This window comes from Oreochromis niloticus, linkage group LG16 (assembly GCF_001858045.2).
Source record: "Oreochromis niloticus isolate F11D_XX linkage group LG16, O_niloticus_UMD_NMBU, whole genome shotgun sequence".
NCBI classification, from domain to species: Eukaryota; Metazoa; Chordata; class Actinopteri; order Cichliformes; family Cichlidae; genus Oreochromis; species Oreochromis niloticus.
Window position 1 is genome coordinate 27614412 of NC_031987.2, and position 27575 is coordinate 27641986.

General features: G+C 41.4%; 2 protein-coding genes across 2 annotated transcripts in view; both read right to left on the bottom strand.

Moving 5' to 3' along the window:
- Positions 1-299, bottom strand: part of xpo4 (exportin 4) — a 50868-nt gene extending 50569 nt beyond the window's left edge. Inside the window, exon 1 of the mRNA XM_003456583.5 lies at positions 4-299. Coding sequence (XP_003456631.2) covers positions 4-93 — 90 coding nt within the window. The 5' untranslated portion in view covers positions 94-299. The remainder of the gene's footprint in view (positions 1-3) is intronic.
- A 1230-nt stretch (positions 300-1529) lies between these two features.
- Positions 1530-27505, bottom strand: lats2 (large tumor suppressor kinase 2). The gene is made up of 9 exons (XM_005475324.4): positions 27277-27505; positions 21380-22123; positions 10710-10842; positions 8951-10548; positions 7992-8219; positions 7431-7785; positions 6859-7041; positions 6627-6733; positions 1530-5840 (listed from the first exon to the last, which is right to left on the bottom strand). Exons 2-9 carry the CDS (start codon positions 21737-21739, stop codon positions 5283-5285), a joined length of 3522 nt encoding a protein of 1173 aa, XP_005475381.1. The 5' UTR covers positions 21740-22123; positions 27277-27505; the 3' UTR covers positions 1530-5282.
- Positions 27506-27575: the final 70 nt, after the last annotated feature.

The following is a 27575-nucleotide window of genomic DNA, read 5'->3' on the forward strand; positions in this document are numbered from 1 at the left end:
CACCATTAAAACTTTGGCAGCGCTTTCCAGCTGTGTGATCACTTCTGGTGCACCGACCGCCGCCATCATCGTCCCTCTCCAATGACGCGCCATGCGCTCTGCATTGTGGGATTACTGCGCTGGTTACCCGTCGCGTGCACACGGCGGGTTATGTAATCACAACAAGTTTGTGGTTGCCACTGTGACGGCTCGTGCAGCCAGCAACATATTCAGTTATTAATATTATTATCATCATTATTATTATTGTTGTTGTTGTTGTTGGGAGTGGATTAGAAGTAGATACATCCACAATCGACCTGAAAATGAATGTTATTCTTGGATATTTTTTTTTAAATTTAAATCAACATTTGATTAAACGTACACACGTATACTTATAAGTTACTAATAAGTTTTTTGTTATTTACTATTGCAATAACAGTTGCATTTCTGTCATATTTCTGATCAATTTAATAGCAGATTTTTTAGAATAACCTAAAGATTATACACGGCTACATCAGTGTCAGTATTGTGTAGATTATACAATTAATACTAAAATGTAACTTATATTGCACTTATGCTGTAGTCTTCACCATGCCAAAGGTTTCAAACTGGCCCATTGTAAGGCTTAGCAAAGTGAAGTCATTACTCTATTAATGCAATGCATTGCTGTTCACCTCACGGGTGGAAATTGTATTTCTAGACAGAAATCAGAAAGATGTCAAATACATTCATTGTTGGTTCAGGTTCCTTTGCCTCTACCCTCTGATCTATAATCTGCCTGTAATGACAGTATACTCGAAAACTGAGGCAAGTTACTGAAATAGTGCTTATTTTTCTTAAAGACATCACAGATTGTTCATCATTTGTTTTAAGTATAAAATTCTCATTAAATAAGAAAATAATAATTTAAAAAGAAATAAAAGCAGTTGTTGCTTGGCAAATAGCTAATGGGTGTGGTTCAAGAAAGTTTCAGCATTTTATTTTTAAAATAAAATCTTGGCTAGAGCATGTGAATTTTTTTTAAATGCCTTTGTTGTTGTTGTTTTTACACTTAAGGACATAGAAAGATTGGGAGTAAATATATGCAATAATTTCACTAGTCTGGCCCACTTGAGATCAAATTTGACCATATGTGGCCATGAAGCTAAATACTCCTGCTCTTTGTAACAACAAACTGTAAGAAGCTACAAACGTTACATATCCAATTTTTAAAGCAAGAGTCAAGCAAGAGCTCCTTATATTCAAAAATATGTCTGAATGTAGGTAAGTTAAACAAGACAATAAATTAGGCACAGCAAGTGTTGCAATTGCAATATTTTCAAGTGCTGAAAATATTGCAATTTTACTTCCAATGATGTTATCCTATTTTTAAATACCAGCAACCTCCTAACTTTTAAACTACTAAGTTTAAAAACTAAGTTTCAGCAGTTAATACATTTTTTTAAGCAAAGTCAAACTGTACAAACTTTTGAATTCATGTTTCTATCAATCAGTATGATACTTCTGTGTCATGTTTCTTTTATAAAGTAATTCACGAGCATCCAAGCTGGTTAATTTAATTTATACATATATTTTACACACAAGGACAGTGAAAGAATTTACAAATTCTCAGTTCATACATAAATGTAAAAAAGAGAGAGCTGTCCAAATTACATCATCTATAACACTGTGTAGACATGTTTTAACATTAGCACAGGGGAACTCGGGGGAGGGGGAAAAAGGAGAAAAGATACAAAAAATATGTATATCTGTATAAATATAAATTCAAGAGTAACAGAATTTTATCACACATTAAAGACAAGCGAAGACTTTGTAGAGTAAAAACACAAAATGTAAAGGATACATGAGTAAGTCTTGAGAAGAAATCAGAATAGAGGACATAAAGTCAGTCAAAGATTGTCAGTCACTACTCTCAAACCTTAAAAACAGAAAATCGAAACATATCCAAGAAACACCTCACACACTTTGTGGCACTCACACACTCAGCAGAGAGCCATGGCTGTAATTATAAAGCTTTTTTTTTGTTTTGTTTTATCTTTTTTTTGTTAAAGGAGCAGTCCATCCTGGTCAGTGTGGATTGGCAATGCAGTTAATGATATTTAGAGAAGTGTTAGATGTCTGGACCAGCTGAGAGAGAAAAAAAATGAATGGGGAAAGAGCGACAGAGCAGTAAGGCGATGCATCACCACATCATCTGTGATGGATCCCATTTTATCAGCTCGCAAACAAAACTTTGGCTGTGTTTACACACACAATACTGCTGCTCTACCTTAAACCACCACTGGACACAGTCATAAGGATTAGCTAAACTATGTTTTGAAGAATGCAACAGATGATTAAATCTGATGTGAAATTTGAACTTTGAACTATCCACTTCGGTCTGGAGAAAGAAAAACAAAAAAACAACCAAGGAGCAGCTTCCGAAGTTTAAACAACACCTGAGATGTAACACTGTACAGTGGCGAAAACCCTGTTTCCCTTTCCTAAAACAATGCATAGCAACTAAAAAAGTTACAAAAAAATAATAACTGGTAAAAAAACAAGCTATGTGAATAGTGCTCTGTATTGACTATTACTGTAATATTCTTATCATGTCAAAACTGTGCATATGATCATATTGTAAATAACTTTGTAACTGTATCTTTGTAGGTGTTTTTTTAAAAAAAAAAAAAAAAACATGGTTAAAGACTGTCTTGACCCATCCGTGCACTCCAATTTTAAATTTAACTAATTAAAAAAAATTAATAAATAAAATCTACAACATACAATAAACAAAGCTCTAGATTAGCAAAACAGCATTACTGCTATTTTTCAATTTTTTTAAAGATATTGCAGTAATATTGCACTGTTGATTGTTGACTGTTAATTGAAATTCTGATCTACTCCAATGATCTGATTCGGCTCATTCTAAATTAAAGAGTGACTGTCGCGTGTAAACACAGCCAGCGCTGATGTGAAATAGAGCACGCTCTGTTATCTTCCCCCAATCAAGAATAACAACAGGTATAAGAAGTCTGTGAAAATTATGACCAAAGTAAGAAGGCAGTCGTTTAACATTGTGTTGCTCGTTTTAGAAAAGGCACGTTTACAGGGAAAAAATGCAAAACAACAAAAATCAACTGTAACAAATCTTATCCACACAGAATCGCTCGAAAGCTGTGACCTCTTCAGCGTCCCCAGTCATCGAGAGAAATTTAGAATACTCCTGGAAAGTTTGGGATTAATTTACCAAACAGTTCAGTTTGGCAGAATTGCTGGCTGATTGTCTGTAAGCAAGAATGTACTGGATGTTAGCGTCATCTGATGAGCAGCAGTGCTCCAACACACAACATGGCACTGGTCTGTAGTAAAAAGTACAGAGTTATACACACAAACACTTGAACTTGTGGTCATTTTGGATAAATAAAAGAACATGTACCAAAACACTAACTCTTTGCTGAAGTTGTAAATAGAGAAAGCTATTCATATTCATATTCTTTTTTTCCTCCGAATTTCCCGAAGCCAACTTTCCTCCCTGCTCTTCATCTCCTAACTCGATTCCATCTCTCTCTCTGAAACAGAAACACTTCTGACTCCCCTCCTCTACACTCAGGGCCAGCCTGGCTGCAGCAGGAGAAGAGCCTACCTTCGAATGTGCTGCGACACTTATCATCATCCACACCCCCACGCTCATCATCGAGTGGCGTCACGCACTCTGATATTCAGTTAGAAAGGCACTCGGCTCGTTACTTTCAAACCCCAGACACACTTAAGTCGACACTTCTTTCACCACAACCACAAAAAACACATGTAATAACAATTATAATAATAATGTAAATAATATTAAACACAATAATAAGCAGCATGTTGTAACTGAAAAGAGAATATATATATATTTATATAAACCAATATATTTGTACATTTCAGAACTAAATTTTTAAAAGGATAGTAAGTGTTTAGAAAACTATATATAATGTTTTTTTGTATTGCACATAGTCATACTATCACATGTTTGGCTGTTGTAAGGACATGTTGCTTTGTGTTGTTGTTTTTCTTTCATGATATCCTCCAGATCACAGGAGATTGGTTAAGTTACAATTTACAAAGTTACAACTGTCGGACTGATCTTTGCTAAATAGCTGTACAAGTGTGCATCTTAGTGAATATGTGTGTGTATTTGGAGCTTTGATTCTCAGTCCAACCCAACTAACTAAGCCTAATCTGACCCAACAGATTCTGTATAGATCAGGGGGGTTCTCTTAATTCTCTTGAAGACTGAGAAAATATGTGAAGTGCTAGCAACCTGCCCCACAGTAAACAGATAGTATAATTTCAATACAAGTGCTTCTTTCATCTGATCTAACTCAAGAGAAGAATTTCCTGCAAACTAAACCTGGCTTGACTTTTAGAGCCCAATTTAGAGCCAAGTTAGGACAGAAACTCGGTGATTGGAAGCATTTTAACAACACAAGAATATTTGTAACAGAAAACTCTGAGTTAAAAAGCATCAGGCTCCAAAACATTACACTGAGCTGAAGTTGGCACAAAATGAGGCAGGTGTGAATATATAAGATTCTGAAAACTAACTGCTGCAAAAAAAAAAAAAGGACACATTTTTCTCTCACACCACAAGAATGCAACTCTTTTTCTGTGGGCGAGTGTGTGTCAAAGGACTCTGGAAGAATTTCTTTGTCCACCTAGTGTGAGCCAACCTCTTGAAACCTCAATATGGACACTGAAATCAACCTGAAATCCAACATCCCTACACTACTGAGCTGTGTGTGCGTGTGTGTGTGCGTATGCGTGTCTTTGTAGCTTATTTTGCAGCAGCTGTGAAAACAGGCGCAATCAACAAGTAAACTGGTTCCACTCTTCACATTGCTGTGTCAAATATTTGAGTGTAAAGCAGCTCAGTTAGAACAGGAAGTAGATCCTGTGTCTGACGGTCACTGTGGAGGTGCTTTAATTGTCCGTAAGACCAAAGGTGGAAGGAATGGGACAAGAGGCTCCTGGAAGAACCAGTATCTCCTTTCGACCTGTACAGTGTCTGAGTCCTGCTCTCCTGACCACCTACGCTTCACCCTTGATGTGGGTGCTCACACCTGCCATTTCTTGGTCCCAGATGAGGAGGATGTTTTGTATATATGCATTCCACAAGGGGGCAGTGTTCATCTACCCTGTTCTTGCAGTTCGACAACCACAGAGACACATGCACACCTCTACATATACATGAGAAGAGAAGTGATAGGTGGGAGGGTCATGAGCTGAATGATGAGGGCAGCTAAGAGACACGAGCCACTCAGGAAGACTGTCAGCATGCAGCTCTACACATACACGGGCTCACACCCCTCCCCCTGCTCTCCTTCTTCCTCTTCATCTTCCTCATCCTCGTCCTCCTCTTCTTGTTCCTCCTCCTCGTCTGGGCCCATTCCGATGGCTCCAGGTATGCTTAGCGACACCTCGCTGGTCTCGAGCGGTTTAGGGTAGCGGAAGGGGCAGCCGTTATCGTCAAAGAACCTGCGGAAGGTAAACTCATAGAAGGCGTGCTCTGGGTGCTTCCCATGAGGGGAGCAGAGAGCATCCAAAGCCCGGGTGCTGTCCCCGCTGTCACTCCATGCACCGGGACCACCCTCCTCCTCCACTGGGTCAAAGTTGGATGTGTCCATTGGGTGGGCGATCTTGGGCCGGTAGGGGGCCGGCTGCTGCCGCAGATTGCTAGAGAAATCCACCTGGGAGAAGAAGGGGTGAGCCTTGATCTCACCAGCGCCATTGGCACCCAGGCGATCCTCTGCAGAGCAACACAGGCGGCCGATGATATCGACAGCCTCTGGGCTCAGTTTGACCTGGGCGGGCACCTGCAGAGTGCTCTCCCAGTTAATGACCTGCAGAACCGCGAGACAATGCATGAAGTTAAATCAACAGTAAAATATGACCCAGCTCTTGTATACATACTTAATAATTGGAGAAATTCAATGCAACCGTTTTGAATTTAGCTTTGAAGTCAATATCTACACTGACAACAGGATCTGAGTAAGACAACGTCTCTACAAGGTCCTCTCAGCTACTGTTCTGGAGCGTCACTGTTTTTCCACAATATAATCAAAAGGTATATAAGATTGTGTGACACGGATGAACCTCACGAAAAGCTATCGCGTAAACCTCATAGTGAAATTGTTTACAGCCAGATTATTGTGTTTCCAAAACCATCTGTGCAGCTGTATATATACAGTGGGCCTGACTGCAATAGACTCAGTGACTGCTCATTTACTGGATGTACTTTCGGTGGCCAAGCCAGTTTTGAGATATGAGACAAAAATTGGATTCCAGCTGCTGTGACCTAAGTTGACTGTGATTCCACTCTATCTCATTCTTCTTCTCTATTGTTCACAGAATTTCCTACTCATGGTTTAGGCTGCATTTTCATTCACTTGTCTTTGTGTCATTTATTTGTGCCTAATTTAAATGCTCTTACCGAGCCAAGCAAAGTGAGCAGAAGGAGGAAATGAAGAGCTCCTAATATGACGTCTAAAGGACAGCAAATGCAATCTGCCATTGTTTAACTGTCCTGGTCTGCTGCAGCTGATCTGATCCAGTCACATCAAACTGACTCATTAGGTCACCAATTAAAATTCAAAATAAAAGCAGGGATATCCTCCCTCTTCACTGACCTTAATCTGAGTCTCAGTGGGCGTGGGGGCAAGGAAAGGCGGCTGTCCCACCAGCATCTCAAACAGGATCACTCCCACACTCCACCAGTCACACAGCTGTGTGTAACCTGCACACAACACACACATCAGGTTAACTGTCTAAATGCTTTCTTAGAACACAACATCCAGTACAATAAAAGGTGTGTCAGTCATCAGATACTGTGCAGTAATTATGCTTTTTATTCTCACACACCTTTGCGCAGGAGCACCTCGGGGGCGATGTAGTTGGGCGTCCCCACCAGGGAGTGTGCCAAGCAGCGTTGGTGCTGTCGGTTGGCGCGTTGCTCCAGTGTCATCAGCCGGTCGCCACACCGGCAGTTGGATACATCATCCCAGAAATCACTGGGCTCCATGCTGTCTTGTCTAATGTGGCTCCCTGAAGACAGAAGGCGAGAGCAGATGTTTTAAAACCCCACAAAGAGAAGGATATAATACCACACTGCCTGGTGAAATTCAAATTTAACAACCTGGACAACTGACAATACTCTTGGCAACTGCTCAAATTTGGTACCTGTAAAGTTTGAATGCACCTACATGTTCATTTAATTTTCCCTGAACACAATGTTTGAGAAAACACAATCAAAACCTGAACTCTCTCTATTAGAAATCACCAAGCATGAGTTGTACAAGAGTTCTACGAAAATTCTGTGCACACCTGTATTTGTGCATGTCACAAACATCAACACACTAAATCCACACACGGTCTCTTCGTAATTGAGGGAGTATGTATTTGTGTGTCTGTATATTCAGATAAAAGTATCTCACCCTTCTGGTAGTACTTGGAGTTGTGTGTCCAGCGGAAGCCTGTGCACAAACCAAAATCTGTCAGCTTGATATGTCCATCCAGGTCAATGAGGATGTTGTCTGGCTTGATGTCGCGGTGAATAAAGCCCATCTTGTGTACGCTCTCGATGGCTAGTGTCAGCTCTGCCACATAGAAGCGTGCCAGAAGTTCGGGGAAGACCCCCATTCGAATAAGCAGGCTCATCATGTCTCCTCCGGGGATGTAGTCCATGACGAAGTAGAGGCTGTCACGGTCTTGGAAGGAGTAGTAGAGACGCACCACCCACTCGTTGTCCGCTTCCGCCAGGATATCGCGCTCTGCCTTCACGTGAGCCACCTGCGTAACGATAATCCAGATTTAGCCTGTTGCATAACATCTTATCACACTCAGTAGTGTCCACAAAGACACAAATGTGTTGAACCGCTGTTGTACAAACAGAGAAAAAAATGTGTAAATACTTTTATACAGCTGGTGGAAATGCACAGGCCAGAACTCAAAAGGCAAAAGGAGTGTAGTAAAGCAACAAAAATGCATAAATTCACCTGGTTACGATTAAGGACATCTTTCTTGCGCAGTGTTTTCATGGCATAAAGTGCACCAGTGTCGACTTTACGTGTAAGACATACTTCGCCAAAAGCACCTATGCCCAGCGTCTTGATTTTGACAAACATGGACTTGTCCATTTTGGCACGGCGTAGCCTGTTATAGTTGGACTCTTTCTGGTACAGCATCTTCCTCATTTGTTCTTGCTCTGCTTCGGAAAGGCCGGCCTGGACAGGAAGAAGAAGAAAGGTTGAAGAGGATCAGTAAAGGGAGGACATAAGGGCTATGCAACCTCTTCAAAAGCAGCCTTAGAAATAGTTTAAGGATGAGATCATTTTTCAACACTGATTAATAATGACCAAGGAATGGGGCTTGAGCTGAATTCAGTGACTTGACCTTTGCTGCTTGTTTAACTCATTACATGACTTAACTGTCTGGGTCTGGCTGTGGTGGGGTTTTTTTTCTATTCTAAGAATGCCTTTAGGTCATAGAAAAACAAAAAATATTAAAAAAAAAAAATGCAGAGGCCAAAGTTCTGATTCAGGACAAACACATCAAACACAAATGTGAAGTCATTTCGAGACAAAGATCTTACTGTCTACAGCAAAGTCTTGAGGGAGAATTCTTGGCATGACGAGCTCTTGTACATCACTTCTCTGTGCCCATCACAGTTCTCAGCTAAAAATCTGAAGGCTTCACTGGTCATTTTTTAGGCATTAAGTACACATTTGTTCAATCTTGAATCCTGAGCATTTCCCAAACCACACTGATGGGATTTGTTATGATTTTTTAACCATCGGCTGAGGTTTCTTTAAATATACTTTGAAATGAATTCTAAATACTCAGAGATTGTTCAGACAGGTTAATCTTCACAGTAAATCATTTGCATCTATTATATAAATTCTACATTTTACTTATCTAATGCAGTGCAGGATGAAAAATGTTCATCTTGTCTTACCTTGGACATCTCCTGTTCCAGCTGAAGCCTGCGGTTGAGTTTCTGGTGGTAGGTCTTCATCACATTCTCTATGTGCTGCTCCATGTAGAACTTGAAGGCAAAAGGTGAGTAGCTTTTGATGCGTGACTCCCTCTTTTCCTCATCTTGTCCATTTTTCCTCACGGGAACAGGGGATGTCTGGATCTGCTTCTTGTCTTTCACTGTTTTTTCTCCCTTCCCCATCTTTGTCTTCTCTTTCACTGGCTGGCTCTCCTCAGCCTTTCCACTCCCTCCGCTGCCACTGTGAGTACTTCTTGCAGCAGGGTTGTTGAGGTCCTGAGCTCCACACACACCTGCAGCTCCTTCCAGGGCCCCTGTCTCACCCGCCGCCCCAGACATTAGGAGGTTTTTGGGGTAGGGTGGTGGTGGACAACGTGGCTCCTGAGCAGGCTCAAGCGGGTATGTTTCTTCTGGCATGTAGGGCAGAGGCTCTGATGCATCCTGGGCCTGAGCAGTCATCCAGCCAGGGTGACATGGTCCCACAGCTGTCTTAGGTTCTGGCCTCATTACACGGATACTCTTGACAGGCTGTTGGATGGGTGGGGATGTTACAGCTGTGATGGTATTAGGGGGGCCCAAAGAAGGCTCCTGTTTCCCATTAGCAGGTGGTGCAGCCATCCCAGGCCGGACAGCATTTGGGCCTGCAGAGCGACTGTTGAAGGAGTTAGTTCTGCTGGGGACACGCACTTCACCTCTGAATGGGCCCTGGGGCTGTGGCTGTCTGGACTGAGGGGCCCCTTCAGAACCTGGCGGCCCTGCCCAGGGGTGCTCATAGAGGTCCAAGTTGAGGCTGGCCCTAGAAGGTGTCATCAAGCCCTGGGGTAGATCTGAGAAGTCAGGGACCATGGCCACAGCACCTGGGGAACGGGACATCATGTGGACTTGGTGTGAGGTGGGGCTGGCCTGTCGAGGGTGAGAGTGAGGGGCAAGGTACAGGTTAGCGGGATATCCTCCACCTCCTCCCGCTGGCCCATTCTGACCCATGCCTCCTTTCCCTTGCATATTGACATAATTATCTGTGGGTGACATGGGGGGCGGTGGCATCTTGTTTTGGAAGGAAGGGGTCCTCTTGACTCCATAGCCTGCAGACTCCATCATGTGTGTCCTGGCATGGCTGTAGTCATAGTGTGGGCCTGGGACAGGGCCACCTGGTGGTTGTGGCTGGAGCTGTAAAGGCTGGCCAGGGACATTGTAGCTCATCATAGGCCCATGCTGCTCCATACTGCCAGGGTAGCCCTTCTGCTGTGCCCCTGGGGGGTACATAGTGTTGCCTGGGTTGCTCTGGGTGGCCATAACAGATGGATAGTTACCCATACTGGGAGGCCGACCCAACGGGTTTCCCATTCCAGTGACCTGTGCTGCACCAGAAGGGGGCATCATGTAGTTCATAACAGGTGGAGCATTCATATATGGTCTGGGCATCTCACCCTCAGGGCCATAACCTTTTGCCCCGTCGTACATAGAATTCCCCAGTTGATGATACGGAGGCATGGCACCTGCTTCACCTGAAGCCTCCAACGAAGGCCGGTGGTCCATTGCATTTGGCATGCCAGCTTTTCCTGGAAGTTGCAGGAGTAATGAATCACTCAATATATTAAACTATAATAGCCAAATTCTATCTAACTTTTTGTTGCCTGTACTATCATTTAAATATATGTAGTGAAGAGAAACTAAAATCTACTAGCCAAGTCAATTTGCTCACGTGAGGCTGTATTCATACCTGGGGAAGTTTGCTTGATGACACGAACGATGAGCTCGTTCCGAGGGTCGAGGTAACTCATCTTGCTGATGTATTCTAAAGCTGCTTCGATGTTCCTGCTGCCCGTCTGCTTCAGCGCCCGTATCGCCATCTCCTGTGAAGAAAGCAGACACGCAAACATTATAAACGCACACACACACACACACAAAACACAACAGTCCTAGTAGGTGCTCAGGCACCTGCATCCTCTCCACTTGGGGTCACATACCAGTGATTTCCTCTGCCAGACAACATGCAAAAACAGTAGGGGCTGAAAGTCACTCACAAATTAGTTACTGTTTTTTGTATTTTGCAGTGAGACAGATTTAAAGCAAACACAGTTTCTCACACACACGCGCGCGCGCGCACACTCACAAAACTGAATTTTTAGAAATGAAAAGACTGTTAGTGAATGTATACTTTGCCATATTCAAAGAAAACTCTTTCAACTTGGACATTTATCCTGCATGATCATTTGTATTTGGTGAAATTTTTTTATGTGTATGATTCATAGTCGTAAGCAGTGCAGCAGGGTGTGGTCCTGTGTTCAGAAGCACTAACAGAGCAGCTTCAGTGGGAATGACCAGTAGGAATTTCTTCTAATACAGTTTATGTATGCCTCAGTTTCATTTCAAACCAGCTGCATAACCCTTACATCTCTTACCACTATTTTAAACCACAATGTCATATTTTACATTTTAGAAATCGTTTGGTCTTCCTACCCAGGTTTGGTTTATTTCTGTTGGTTTAAAAATAACATTTGAATAAGACTGGCTGTTATGACATATGTCACCTTCTTCATTTAAAACCTTTTTTTTCCTGGCTTTTCTCCCTTCCTCACAGGTGGGGCGCGCAGAGTTAATCCCAGGCCTGGAGACGTGTGCTCAGACAGGTGGGTCACTATAAAAGCCAACGGTATGTAGGTCACCAATGTGAAAAATGCTGGTTAACCACTTTGGCATTTTCTATTCATCAGTTGCCGTGTAATTTACGATTGAGACACTGCAGGAAAAATGCGGAGGAGGGAACAAGCAGAGAATTCTGCTCCAGTCTATGGCAACAATGCCAATCATTCTCTTGGTTCTTCTATTACATTCAAGCGGGACTTCTTAAATGGTTCTCTGCTCAGACTTTGATTTAGAGTGTAGAAACCCACAATGATTGAATTAAAGATTCCAAACTGCATCACCTCTCAATATCTGCATCATGTCTAAGCTGGAACAGAGTGTTTCCTTAAATAACATTACTCAAAATCCAGGCCCCAGTGTAGAAACTTAATGCAGTAAAGTCAAACAGACCTGTGGTCACTGACCCTGTGCACAAACTATTTAATAAATGAAAGAAAACTATACACATGAATGGCTGACAATTTGCTTTAATGCATAAAGACAGTTAGAGAATGACCTGAACTTTCTCAATTTATGACCTATGGGAATCCTATGAGACTGGAAAAAATCCCAGTGCGAGACTTTAAAGATGAAAAGGGAAACACGAGGACCAACTAACCAGAACATCAGTGATACTGCAGCTCATCCACCTCACATTTCACAGGTTACTGCCCATGAAACAACACATATGAGCTTGACATTGAGCAAAGTTTAGTTTCAGACCCATGATCATTGTGTGTAGGTGTGATTGAATTCTGACCAATCCTGTAGGAGGAGTGGCAATTTTTGTGAGTGCTCACTGGTCCCTTGGCCAGACAATCTAAAAATCAGTTGCAGCAGTAGTTGGAAGTACAGAACAAGCCAGAGCTTCACTAAGGGTTGTCTGCCTTAAGTCATGTCACAGACAATATTTGCACATCTAAGTCTTTAAAAGACATGGGCACGTGTTTCAGACTTAGCACTGGGCTTATCATTGAATATCAGAGTTTCTGTGACATTGACACTGCATAATATTAACTTCTATGGATGGAGCTTGAGAGAAAAAAAAACTGCCTAAAGAACATGGGAAAAAAATAATGATGACCAGTAGCATGGCAAAAGATCCAACATGGCAATGAGAGAAAGGACACTCCGAGCACCCTGAGCCCAATGTTCAATGATTATAATACCTCTGGAGTATTATAAACAGATAGGTAAAGCAAGATAACTCTCCAGCAAAGACAAAAAACAATTATTTCAAGAAGTGGTTGAATGTTTCTCCATAATTATCAAGGCCAAGGAGGATGGACATTAAAAAAAAAAAGATGTGAAAGTAGTGGGAAAGAAATCAGTGACTTTCTTTGCTTAGGTTTCTAATGTAAGTCCTGCATTTCTGAACAGTCATGATTTCATTTGTCATACAGAAAAAATGACCTAAAATTCCAGTAAAGCAATTACACGAAAGCTGATACAATCTAGAGTGATTAAATGTGCACACACACAAGGAGCCAACCCACTTGTTAAACATGATATCTGTTACTGAAATACACTGCTTTTTCAGTCAGAGGTTGCCATTATACAGTTATTATCTTGCTTGTTTAATCGGTTTCAGTTAACCCCCAGCAGGGCTTGAATAGTATTATCCCAATCTCGCTCACGCTACGCCCGGTTTGAAAACACAAATCCTCTGCACCTCAATACGTGCTAATTATTTTAAAGAAACCAATGATACCACAAGATCATCATCAGTAGCAGCATTTCAACAAGCAAAACCCTACATTTATAACGTCTCAGTTATTTACTTGCTGATTGCAGGGTAACATCAGGGTTTTTTTTTTAAATCCCTTCTGATGACAGCTTTCAACTTAAAAGATGATGATGATTTATTGTCGTGAACTTAACATTGCCTTCATAACCGTAAACATGCAAACAAGTGGGACAAAAACTGAGAAAATCTGAGAAAACAAAAATTTCTCCTTCCTCCTCCGAGAAAGCAATCCACACCTAGATGACTAAAGTCCCCTCAATATGATCTCAGTGCAAAGACATGTGAAGTCAGACGTCTCAGAGCAGAGCAGGCGCCCCTACTGACAACATGAAGGAACAGCAGGTGAGTCTTCTCCCCTTTACACCTGATGATAAAGGCTAATAAAATACTTCCTTTCTTTGAAATAACACAATGCTGAACGACTCATCTAAAAGACTGTGCCATAGATGTAAAGTTGGTTTTTGAATATACTTTAACTATAATGTTGTGACAATTTGTCATTTAAGCCTTTTGCCAATTACGAGTCATCGTCGTATTTAAATAACTCTACTGTCATTTTAACATACACTAAAACCGACCACCCCCTCCCCAATTTATTTGTTATTAATAATTTGTTTTAAATATTATTCGAAATGTATTTCTCATCTGAAGTCCTTTGAATGCTGTCCTTGTTTGAAACATGCTATACAATCTATCTATATGTAACACTCAGACTCAGACTTGTCATGGTTGTCACTGACACTAAACACCTTAAAGGGAACACTGGAGGCATTTTCTCAGAACATAAAACAAAGGAAAAGCGCGTAGTCGAACATCAGAAGCAACAAAATACGACTTTGTCTGAATGGAAGGAAGGAAATGAGCAGATGAGAAAAGTTTTATCCCCGAGGAGCCATTTTGTGACCCTACTTTCTGCGGTTTCTCAGACAGACTGGCAGCCTTTATTTGTCAGGAGCAACCTAAATCAAACATACTAAATGGCTTAAAAATGGGACCATGCAGCAACTGTGGGCACGGTTGTCTTTGAAAGCCAGGAAATGCCAAGGCCACACACTTTCTATGCCCACGGTATTGTGTGTTTGTGTACGGCATTCATCTCTGTATATGTGTGTATAAATAACACTACTGAATGCAACGGGCACAAACCTTTTCTGTGTCTCCTCCCTTTGCATGCACATAACTTTATGTGCGTTAGCTTAAAACTGACCACACACACACACCAATGTTTATACTTTGTTTCCTGTGTATGTGTGTGTGTCTGTTACATTCCTGCGTAGCCAGCAGAGAGTGTTGGCTGCCAGAGCCGCCCAGTAATGTCACTTTTTATCCTTCTCTCTTCAGTCTTTCTACCTTGTGCACTTTTCTCATGTAGGGCTTTTTCTTTAAACATTCTCTTTTTCTCTCCAGGAAGGAGATAAAGTTAGTATTTCTCTTAGTTATAGGCACAGAAATGGAGATATAGAAATCAAAATGTTGAGTGTTTGCCTCTTTCCTTGAGTGGGTGTGAATGGATTATCATCAGTTACAGAAATTGCAGAACACAAAACCCCTTTCTTACAACCAGGGAAGGTGTGGGGTTTCCAACATTCTCCAACCCTCAGACAACAAGTTCAGTGGTAGTAAAGTTTGGGATATTCTCAAATTAACCAAGAAGAAATGACCCAATGGCTTTTAGCCATTTTCAGGTGACATGGAGATGGATGGCTGCTGTTCTTCAAAGGTTTCTAATCCATTCAGCTTATTTCTATACAAGACTGTGTACACGATAAAACACGTATGACGCTTCCAAAGCGCAAGTGCCTTAAACTTGCTTTCAATTCAGTTTATTTCATTTTTTTAAAAAGCGCCAAATCACAACAACAGTATCCTCAAAGTGCTTTATATTGTAAGATAAAGATCCAACAATAATACAGACAACACCCCTACAATCAGAGCACCTCCTATGAACAAGCACTTAGCGACAGTGAGAAGGAAAAACCCCCTTTTAACAGGAAGAAACCTCCAGCAGAGCCAGGCTCATGGAGGGTCAGCTATATGTCGCGACCAGTTGGGGGTGAGGGGAGGGAGACAGGACAAAAGACATGCTGGGGAAGAGAGCCATTTAATATGAAGGCCACCAGATGGCAATAGCTGCGGTTGCAAAACACATTTCCAGCCTATATAGAAGTGTATGGGAAAACAGTGTTTTGACTTCTGTAAATATCTTCCTGCTGAGTTTTTACTCACTCATTTAGGGACAAATTGAATAAAAAGAATTACATGTATTTTGTAAATCTTGGCCATGAAAAGTTTAAAAATCTTGATAATATTTATTGTGCGGTTAGCGCTGTTGCCACGCAGCAAGAAAGAGTTCGACTCCACCATCTGGGCGGGGCCTTTCTGAGTGGAGTTTGCACGTTCTCTCCGTGTTTGTGTGGGTTCTCTCCAGGTACAGCATCCTCCCACAAAGACATGCACTTAGTGGGGTGAGGTTAATCGGTGACTCTAAATTGCTCATAGGTGTGAATGGTTGTCTGTGTCTCTATGTTTGTCCGTGTAAGATTTGAGACCCGTCCAGGCTGTACCCCGCCTCTCACCTTACGGTAGCTGGAATAGCCTCTAGCCCTGCCACGACCCTGATAAGGACAACCGGATGGATGAACAGATGGTGGTGAAGTGGTGAAACCCATTAAAGGTGTTTCCTTATCCACAGTCATCTCCATTTCTTCAAAAATTTTAGCTTCTAAATCACGTAAAACTGGTTTTTTAATAAGCAAAAACACTGAATACAACAATAACTGAAACTTAAACAGCTGTGAGACAGAGAAAGTGGGATATGCTGAACCCTCAATACAGCAGTACTCTTTTTTGGATCTTCCTCTGTTTAACAATGCTCTATGTTTGTGTATGTGTGAGTGTGTGTGTTGAGCAGAGGCGGGCCTGGTGACCCTGGCTGTCATGGCGACAGATGTTCGTTGCTCGCATTCCTCAGCTCAGGAAGCAAGAATTCAAGCTATTTGCAATCTGGATGGGCTCTCTCCCATCTCGCTCCTTTTCTCTCTCAGTTGAAAATATCCAGGCCACATTTGCACCCCTGTCATAATGGTTGCAGGCCGCAGGCCGCCGAGTTACCCAAACGCATAATCACCAGCCTACAAACTAGACGCAGACACACAACCTGCTGTGACACATTGACACAACAAGCACAAACAACGCAAACAAACACTGTTTTTCCCTGCACTATGGTGATTTGGGAATTTTAATTATCATTTTAACCCATTTCTGAGACACACTGCAGTGCAAGAACCTTCAAATCTAAGCCATATGGGAGATATTTTGGAGTGCAGTGCAGATGGAACATGGGGAGAGAGGCGTCCATGCCTCATTTTTGCATTAAGGGTTGTAAAAAAAAAAAAAAAATCTGTCCTGTTCCATCATGCAAAAAACTGCTTAGCAGTCACAACAAATGCACCACAACATTTAAGCCGAGTGACGCCTTTCTTACAGTCATTACAGTGCTAGCTGAGAAAAGCCTTTTTTCTCTACCCTAGCATACAAATCACAAACACAAACCACACTGCATCCAAGTCACGTCTTGCTGGCCTCATCACAACATAAACACTATCATGCATGTTTTTCTCAGACGTTAATATGCTCAGTCGGTTCCCAGACACAGGAAAAGGCCTGTGAGGATGGCCTAGAAGTTTAGAGGAGAAAAACAAAAATCGAAGAATGTACCTCCCCCCCACCCCCTTACTTCCTTTCATTCCATTTCATCTCAATGCCTTGCATTCCTCCCCCACCCTCGATCCCCCTCCAAAACATTTCCGCCTATTAAAAAAAATATTATTATGTAACGAGCCACATAGCTCTGTAATTTGTCGCTGGAAAAGACATGAGAGATGAACAGAAGGAGAAGAAAGACAAGACTAGTTGATAAGAGCTGACCTGAAAAAAAAATATAGAAAAAGAAAATAGGAGAAAAGGGGAGGAGCTTAGCAGCTCAATTCAAAATAGAGTATGTGCCCTAAGGAACAGTACTTATGGCTTATTAATGATGCAAACAAACAAAGCAGTAGTATGTGTGCACAAGCAATGAGACAGTGCAGTTTATACTTAATATGTGGTTAAAGGTTTTTCACAGCAGTAAAAGCATACATGTAAAGACACCTAATGTTACTGAGGCATCATTAATGACTTCTACTTTTCCTAGCACAATGTACTAAAATTTCTGATGTGAAAAAGTGCTGCAAACATTCACCCACACAACATGTGAATGTGGGCAGTCAGTCAGGCAACAACTCTGGTAATGTCTGCTTCAACTTAGGTTAGGTGGTGCAAAGCAGCTGCTCAATCGGAATCTGTCGCTGCTTAATATTCGAAGGTGGTTATGAGTGTCAGGGGACACAAACCAAATGTGAAGAAGCAACAGTCTTCCAAGTGTGCAAATTCATTCAAAGATACTTTACAATCCCTTTTTAAGAATGGAATATGGTGAATTTTAACAACTGGTGGTACAATATTTAATAATATTTAATATTCACCAGACGAAATCCTTTAAACAGATTGTTTTTAGATGTGACATTCAAATTCTCTTATCCATATTGAATGTCATGCACGTGTCCTCACACTGTGGGGTTTTTTTTAGTAGCACGTGTTCTCAGTGTGAGAGCCGAAACTATGTTCCAAGCTCAAATTACCTGTCTTTAAAGGTATATCATTACTGATTTTACTTCAACTTGATTTTACTTTGACTTGTTTCTGTACATTTCTGTGAGTCTCTCTGTTTTTTTCTATTCACAGTGTCTGACAGACAGACCAGAGACAGAGGAAGAGTAGGAGAGGAGAGGCGACATGTTGGGTGGTGACTTGGCTGCAGCAGAAGGAACTGTTCCACCCTGCTGCATTGAATGTTCACTTCCTGTTTGTATTGACTGGGCCCACACTGCAAAATGGTGGTAGCAACGGTCATCTAGGCAGGACTGCAGTAGCCTGTCAGTGTTTTATGTGATAGCGTCCAAAAGAACTTTTCTTTTTCCAAAATAATTTTTCTGCTAGGCCAATAGGATGCATATATATATATCTATGCATGCATGTTCAGACCCATCACCACCACAAAAAAATTCCCAAAGACGATTTAGACTTTTTTGTTGGTGCCAGCATGTGACATTGATGGTTTACATACCCAGCTAATAGCTAGCTCATATTTTAAGCCCATTGAAAGTGTTAGTTTTAGCAGAACAAGCAATCCTGTACACTCAAGTGTTTTCAATGTAAGCAAAAGATAAGTCACTCTAAAAGACTTTCAGATTTTGAGTATTCTGAAGTACTAAGGTTAATTATAGAGTTCCACAGGCTTCCATGCTAGGACCAATTCTATTTATATAATACATGCTCACCTTGGGCACTATTATTCAAACGCACAGCATACATTTTTGTTGCTATGCCGATGATACCCAGCTTTATCTATCCATGGAGCTAGATGACACACACCAATCAGTTAAACCCCAGGAATTTCTTAAGATATAAAGACCCGCTTCTAGATTCAGGGAAAGCTGGCGTTATTGTACTCAGAAACATTGTGTTTAACCTGATGGTACTATTTTGACCTCCAGGAATACTGTGAAGAATTTTGAAGTCGTATTTTGACCCAGATATGTACTTCATCGTGCATATTAACCAGAAAAGGAAAAAATCTTTCTTGCATTTGCGCAATATCTCACAATTAGAAAGATCCTGTCTCTGTGTGATGCTGAAAAACTAGTTCATGCATTTATTACTTCTAGGCTTAATTATTATAATACATGATTATCTGACTGTCATAAAAAGTCTCTGAAAAGCCTTCAGTTGATCCAAAATACTGCAGCTGGAGTCCTGACAGGAACTAGAAAGAGAGTTTAGATTTCTCCCATATTAGCGTCACTTCACTGCCACCAACAAAAGAGAGTGACAGTAGTGGTCCGAATGACTGGGGTCATCTTTAATGGGAGACTACTTGAATATATCATATTTTTCTTCTAAAATCTAGTTGAGGAGACTATAACAGCGTGTCAACTCAAAGTTCTGCTTGAATAAATGTACTCAGTACGAGTGTCATATCACCTTAATGAACATTTCCTCCAGGCTTGTAGTTTAGAACATACTCGCCAATGAAAATATGGATCCTGTTGGGCATCCAACCAAGGAACCTAAAACCTGACTTGCTCACTTCACAAAGTTTCTGTAAACATCATGGACTCAGTTGTGGAGTGAGATTTTCTCTACAGACCACTGTAGCCTTGTGGGGTATTAGTTATTTTAGTAGTTCCTGAGAAGGAACTACTAAATTTAGGTTTAAGATACAAACACACACCCAATGTCACACTTTCATGACATCAACAATTGCCGTGTGAATTATGTAAGGAATTAGCAGCAACCTCAAACAACCCAAAAGATAAGGTGCATCTGTTTAAATGTGCTGAGATGCCTGCAGTTCAGAACTCCGTGCATTAGGAGGTGGACACCTTTAGGATATGTTCTAGTCAGGACCCAAGATATACACATTTTATAATCTTCAATATTTTTTTTGTCAAGAAACGAAAATAATAAAGGAAACTCTTATAATAACATTTTTTCAGACCTTTGAGGTCCATATTGTATGATCAAGCCTAATAGTTTTCAGCTGGAGTCCAGGTGTCTGTCTTCTGTCCTCAGCCAAAACATGGAATCTGATGTGTTACCAAAAACTAAGATGTCACATGAATATTTCAAGACAATTAAACAAACCTGATGGGTTTGGTTTCTCAAAACTAGAAACAAAACGGACAACAAAAAAATGTAGCAGCTAATAAGTTAGGTAAGAAGGATTAGCCAAATGTGCAGCCTTACACCATAACAATTATCACAGTATAGTTACAAAACTAACATTAGCGGACCAGTGAAATAGATAAGAGACGAACAGACAGGTGAATTGCTGTGCCCAGTTTAACTCTAATGTATCACACATTGAAACAAAATACAGAGCAAAGGGTCCCGCTATCAGCAAATACCTGACATACAGGGGATGTTTGGCTGTGATAAGCTGAAATTGATTTGGCTGCATGGGGAATTCTCCCAACTCTTTTCCCTTCACATGTTGTGTATGGGCTTGAGTGGCGCATTCTTCACATACCGTGCTCAATCACAGGGCTCATCCTCAAACTCTTTAACTACACATGTAGCAAATCTTAACTGGACTCACTGTATTTTGTGATGATGCGCTGTGATGTAATCATCTGGCTTAATCCCCCCAAAGCTCATCTTTCTCTTTCCAAAGAAATCTTTAAAATTTAAAATAAAAATATGTCTAAAAAATAAGAAGCTTTACTGAGTGACTTGGTTGAAAAAGCTTGACTGGACTCCTCACTTCCCATGGAAACACTCTCTCCTCATCCCGACCAGACTTTTGATGGAGTACTTGCATTTCTTAAGTGGGACAGAGCCCATTTAGGAAATCCACCTGGTATTTCAACATTCAGCCCAGTGTTACATAACCGAAGCACTATACACTTGGCTAAGCAGACTGTGCGTTGTATTTTATCTAAGAGCACAAAGCATCCCTGAAAGCTTCCTCTAGAAATTCCTGACTGACAGAAAAAAGTGGGTTTGAACATCTAAGTCAACTGGGAATGGCGGGAACCGACACTAATGACACCAATGACACCAATGACTAACATATTCAAAACTGTTTAAGGGAGTCTTGTGATTGTTTCACAAATTTAGCACATTTATTCAACCAATACATCTAGTCTTGAGAGGATCATAGATTCAGGTAAAACTGAAGTTATTTCGCTATGACTTGGGGGGGGGGGGGTTGATAAAAAACAAATCCAGCTGAATTCTAGTAACTTAATGTCACCTTAAAGCAGTCTGATTTACAACTCTGCTTGCAATTTATTAAAAATTGTACTGATACTAAACAGTTTATTAAGGTAAGACAATTGCACGACAGAATCACCCATCTGTTCCCATAACAAGACCATATACTGCCGCTGGAAACACTCCCTATCTCTAAAACTCACCTTGTCACAACCAGCGTTCACCAACTCCTGCAGCATCTGCCGGTTTACCTCCCCAGCGCCTGCTGGGTGTCCTGATCCGGAGGTTGAGCCGGACTCAAAGGGCTTGAGGGACTTGCGGATTTCCCGCAGCGCATTCTGGTAGTTGTTGAACTTCTGCGGGGGTCTGAGCTGCTGCTGTCGGCTGGTTGTGTCTTTCCCGCTCTTGGAGTCTGCCCCTTTGCCTCCCTCATTCCTGGAGCTACTGCCATGTAAAGCCTGGCTCACCAGCTTGGCCGGCTGCTTCAGGCCCTCCTTGATCTCTTGAAGCCTCTGCCGTGTGTTTCCCACATACGGGGCTGCGGGGAAAGTCTTGGGCCTCATGGCCACAGTGCCCAGGGCAGGCACCTACTCTAAAAAGGGAAACACGCACACACAAGCACACACTCACACACACAAACTGGCACTCGCTGCCCTACAACCCTCCAAAAGATTCCCTTCAAGCTTGCTGACCTAAATAGATAAAAAGCCTCCAAGAGCACAGATTGGAGGCACAGGTTTTATGATCCCTACTCTATGTCCCTAATTTTTTTCTATCTCGCTTTCTGCTTTTGATTCCTGCTCCCGCTGCGGTGGATGAAGGTGAGGCAGGAATACTATAGGCATTACATGGTGTGATTTTCAAGGCTCAGGTTCCAGCTTATTCCAGGAAATGCAGCTGGTCACAAGGGCATCGTGGAGCCAAACGATGATGATGCCAATCTGCGCCTGTGGGTGGAGAAATGAAGTTAGAGCATGAAGACTGGGCTTCCATATCCCATTCAATTTTATCTAGATTTTCTAAAAATAAAAGCACATACAGTAAAAAACTGTCAACAACTTTAGAAACATGTGAGATCACAAGATACCACACAAAAGTAAGATGTTCTGCACCAATATAAAGTGAAGTAATCCTCATGGACCCGGTTAGACCTTTTGGAGGTCAAATTGACGATCAGCACTGCATATGTACTCTCACATACTTTTATGCATAATCCAGGAATGCTAGAGGTCAAAAAACACCACCTGCACCCCATCAATGCATAGCTATGATTGCACAATTCAGCCCCTGTCAACGCATGTCTCTGATACTTGGTCATCGGTAAACACCCATCTGAGAGCACGGAACCCCAGCATGGGGTCAACACAAATGTCCGACCCTCCCTGCATCAGCGCCTCTGCCTTTTATGCTCCTCTGTGATCTGACATATGACACTGTCTGACAATCTTATCTAGAAGAACATCCTCCGCAAGAAGGTTACTCCGCCAGTGCAGATGGGCTTTCTGTCCGGAGCCTCAACTTTACAAGCTTCTCATCTAATCACAAATACTGTATAATAGCACAGTAGACCTGACTTGGATCATATTAAAGAGGTCAAGACCATTTGGCAATACTAGATTTGATTAATATGATACTTATGTCTCACATTAGTCAATTTATGAACCGTGTCAGTTGAGTTAACAGCTTATATATCAAATCAAACCGTTAAAAGTTAATGAACTTGAATGTGTTTGTCTCGGTCTTTCTTTTCTTTTGGTTCCACTTGAGTAAATCTCGCCTTACTTGGCATAGCATTACCTCTGCAGAGGAGAGACCCTGAAGCTGACAGGCAGCTGGGTTTCCTGTCTAACTGAGAAGCTCACAGGCTTCAAATAGTTTTACAGAAGTAATGCCAGGTCTCCAGATACCAATCTCACCAGCACTGAAAAACTGCTAGATACAATCCTCTTCTGGCAGGTTTCAACATGGCTGTGGTTTTAAACTCATGTCTGCAATTCCAACCATTTTGTGAAGCAATCATCTTTCAATTGATTGGGTTCTATTTCAAAAAGTCTTCTTGGCAGGTATTGAATTACACCTGACAATTATCCTAAAAAGGAAAAATTACTTATGGGCAATTTTCCTCTTTGCCTAAATAAAATAGCTATTTTGTCTATGAGAACATTTTCTGTACTTGATCTACACAGACATGAAGAGAAGCTGCAGATAACCTTCCTGTCTATATGCATAAACAAGGAATGAGTTATGTTCACCGCATGCTTACGTATTAACAAATACCTAAGGGCTTTCATTATATAACGTACAGCATGATGGATTGAGGAAAAAAAAAAAAAGCGACTTTCTGCAGCAGTCTGACCAAGACCAGTGATTATTTCTCCTCCCACAGACCAAGGAGATCAGCAGGTCATCGTACTATTACAGTCAACAGACACGGACACAGAGCAGAACGTGTCACTGTTGGTGAGTTATTATGAGCTCGTAACAACATTACATCACAAGAAGAGCTGCTGTTTGTGTGCTTTCTAAATGTGAATCATTATGCTAGCCGCACAACTACTTCAAATTTAACAAAAAAAGGGCGACAAAATTGCTTTTTATTCTGACGGACAAATCAGTGACATCATAATTCTACCCTCAAATTTAAGCATAGACAGAGTTTAGGTGCGAATCGCCAGACATCCTACAATACTTACTTATTTGGTTTGAGTATTGCAGTAACATATACAATGATTTATCATCTTTTTTCAAATTCAATTATGTCCTCCAAGTTAAATGTTGTCAATATGGTTTTTATCCAGTAAGATGAAAAGTTATCAAAATTAGTTATTACTATTATTATTATATATTTGTGTTTTTTAAAACCAGCCACAGAATGTAAAACAACCCACAATTACCAGGCGGCCACCTATTTTTGTTTATGTTTTTTAATTTTATTTTGTAGATTCAAGAAGGTTACATCCTATTTTTACTCATGACTGAGTCATGTGTTTGTTCTCAATTAGCAGATAGCAGATAGCTAAGTATGTCCAGTATCGGATTTTTGGAGTTTTCTGGTTGAGCTGATTTACTACAAGTTTCCCCGGCTGATGTTATCTGAGGATCGCGGTAGTATTCCCAGAGCATCCCCCCCCAGTTTGGCATACATCTTTTTTAACAACCTAGAATGTTTTATTTAATGTCTAAAAGTAGTCAGTTGAGCATTGGGTGGATTCTAATTTTTTCCTCCTCAAAAACCATTAACATTTGTCTCTGAGATATCATGACCACAACTTTTTTTTGTACTTACTATAGCTGCCAACAGAGATCTTTAAAAGCAGCTACAAATATACCAAATTAAACATCCAGATGTTTCCATCAATTTCAAATGTGCCACAGCTTTGATTCACTGATAAAGTAATATAGTCTGAAAACTTTGAAGTGATGGTGATGCAACATACTGAATTCTTACACTATCCCAGAGACTCCCGTGTGTCTGTGCGGAGGTACAAAAGAATACCTTCAAAAGAAAACACGCCAAAACTAAAATTTACAAGTCAAGTTTTGGTCTTAGGCAATGCCAAACAGAATCCACCCAGTGCTGTGATATTCTATATTTAGATAATTAAAAATACATTCTTAACAATATTATCTTAATCTTATATCCCTCAGCGCTACTACCAAGCAGCTGCAGAGGAAAAAGCTTCCAAACATAAAAAGCTCTTGAACTGCATCCCCAATCTCCTCCTTCTCCTGCTCCTCCTCTCTAGCAGTCTCCATCCCTTTGGGCCATTTCAGGAGGACACAGCCTTCACTGTTTGTACAGATTAAACTTTGCATAGACAAAAACATGCTTTTTCTTTTTACACTGCTGGGTGGTGGGGTAACATGGGGCCAAGCTCCATAAATGTTGCCCCATCTCCGGGATCTCTTGCCTCCATTCCTGCGATGCTTCAGGCGCCGTGTCCAAGCAATGAGCATTCCATTCCACAAGTAAGTACAAGTAAAATACCGCAGCTCAATCACGGGGCAGTACGCTGACCAAAATAACCCAAAACACAAACTACACGGACAGTATCTGTCTATAACTACAAATCTGCAAGAAAAAAAAAGACATGACTCTGCCCAAAACAATGCTCTACACATAACCACCCCCATCACTGAACCTTACTCCTTCTTTGACCTAACCCTAAACCTAAGATGACTTAAACTTCATGCTACACCAACAGGTACTGAGGAAAACTAGTGAAATAACCTGCGACATAAATATTTTTTCATCAATTCCTCAAATATCCACTTTAACAAAACAGACCACTGACAATGTTCTAATCTCTTTTTGGTAAAATAACTTTTTTTGACTTTTTGACTTTTAATGGCACATGTGACACTTTAAACGCATGTTTCTCTTCGTGGACATGTGTTGTTCATAACAAACTTTAGCACACTATACCACAGCTTTGTTTTCGGTCTCACCAAAAACAAAGCTGCCCACTGTGATGCTAAATTGGGAAAGCATGCATTCTGCAACATTGAACCCCACAGAATACTGAGCAACGCGAGCAGCTGGCAGGTTAATACTAATAAGATTGCCTCTAACCTGCCTGAAGGATCTGAGAGAATGTGGACGGTCATATCTCTGCTGTGTTTGGGAAATTGCGAAGCAAGAGGAGGCGGAGGTGGAGGAAAGAACACAACTTCCTAATGGGCAAAGCTGGCCAACAACTAAGCTTTGGGTGGAGTAAGACAGGGGGTAGAGGTGGGTGGGACCAACTCAGTTAATGTTGCAGGACACATCACAAATGTGCAGGCAGAGACAACAGTTGATGGAAACTGGCTGCAGCTGTGAGAGTGCAAGTGTGTGTGTATAAGAGGGAAACAATTTGGCTCTTTCTGTGTGTATCTGATGCACTGCAGCTCAACCCCAAAATCAAACCGATATGTTTTCCCTGTAGCCTTTGGAGTCATCTACCCATCTAGATTGTTTTTGTGTGCATGTAGCCCACTTTTTTACATTTGTCCCTTTAAAACAAATATGGTAGTAGTAATAACATGTAATAATCCCTGCATGCTTCTTACAATCCACTGTGTTGACAACATCACCACCAAAGCATCTGTTTGTATCCCAGTGGTTCCTCTTTGACAGATACCTCTGACGTGCATGACACCACACTGCCGCGCCACCCTAGTCTGAGTGAAACTGGTGTGATTGTTTGAAAATGTGACCCCCCGCCCCCGCTACAGGACAGACTGGCAGGAGCATCAAGCGTCCCTTTAAAACATGTGACTTTGGTTTGCATCACCCAGGTCTGCTGTCACTGCTGAACTAATCAAAGCGCTGAACTGTCTTGACAGACAGAAGTGTGTCAAGCAGAAAGAAAGAGAGTGGGTGAGTGTGTTTTGGGGATAGTAATGCGGTACAGTACACCTGAATGAAACGCACTGTTGCATCAGTGCCAAACTATGCAGGGCCTGAGAGAAGTGAAAATGATAGATTCAAATCAGATGACTCCATTTTCATTTTCAGATACAATATTAAAAAAATATTCTGACCTGTTACGAACTATTTTATTTAGCTCAGTTCTTATTAACTACAAATCTGTTCACTCACTTTAAACAGTGAAATTAATGCAGGATCTTCTGACTAACAGCATCTACAAAGCATAGCTTCTGTTACTGTTAGTGGTCCTCAGAGGAGGCACAAGTTAGGATGCCCAAATAAGATGGACTTTAAATGTACACAAATAAACAAACATTTAAATATAGACTAAACCCTTAAATTGAATTCCCACATTTGCACCAAAGCTTTAAAACTAGTACACAGTGATATTTGTATGGGCATAAAGGTCCGGAAAGCCCTGTTTTAAAGCGCTGGGGCCTTCTCAGCAATATCCCAGGCTTGAGTTGGGGGCTGAGAGCAGCAACACATTCCAATGCAGGGAGAGAAAAAAATGGAGGCAGTCCTGTAAGCTCCAAAGAGGCTCAAACTTACAGAAACTTCCATTTCGTTTTCCATAAGCCTCGCTGTATAACACACCCATAACGGAACGTTTTGCTCAGCAACAAGTCGTGGAAATAAGTCACACCACCACCACTCCCCTCCCAAAAAAAGCAACTCTCAACTTACCATGTGATAGAAGTGGCGAGAAAAACTCAATATGAAGAGAATAAATTCCGTTAAACGGCAACTTTTTTTTTCTTTAAAGAGTCCGGTTCTCGGTTGTTGAGCGCGTACACCTAGCTCAGTGGGTAAATATGATGAAATGAGCCTCCATTTTCTCCCCAGACTCCAGGCAGGATCAGAACTTCAGCACAAAGTTGGACACTCGCTGCATTGTTAACATTCCTCAGGTCACGTGACGGACCAATGCACGTCAGCGGACCTGAAGATCGTCTATTAGGCGAGTGCCGTTCACTCCGTTCACG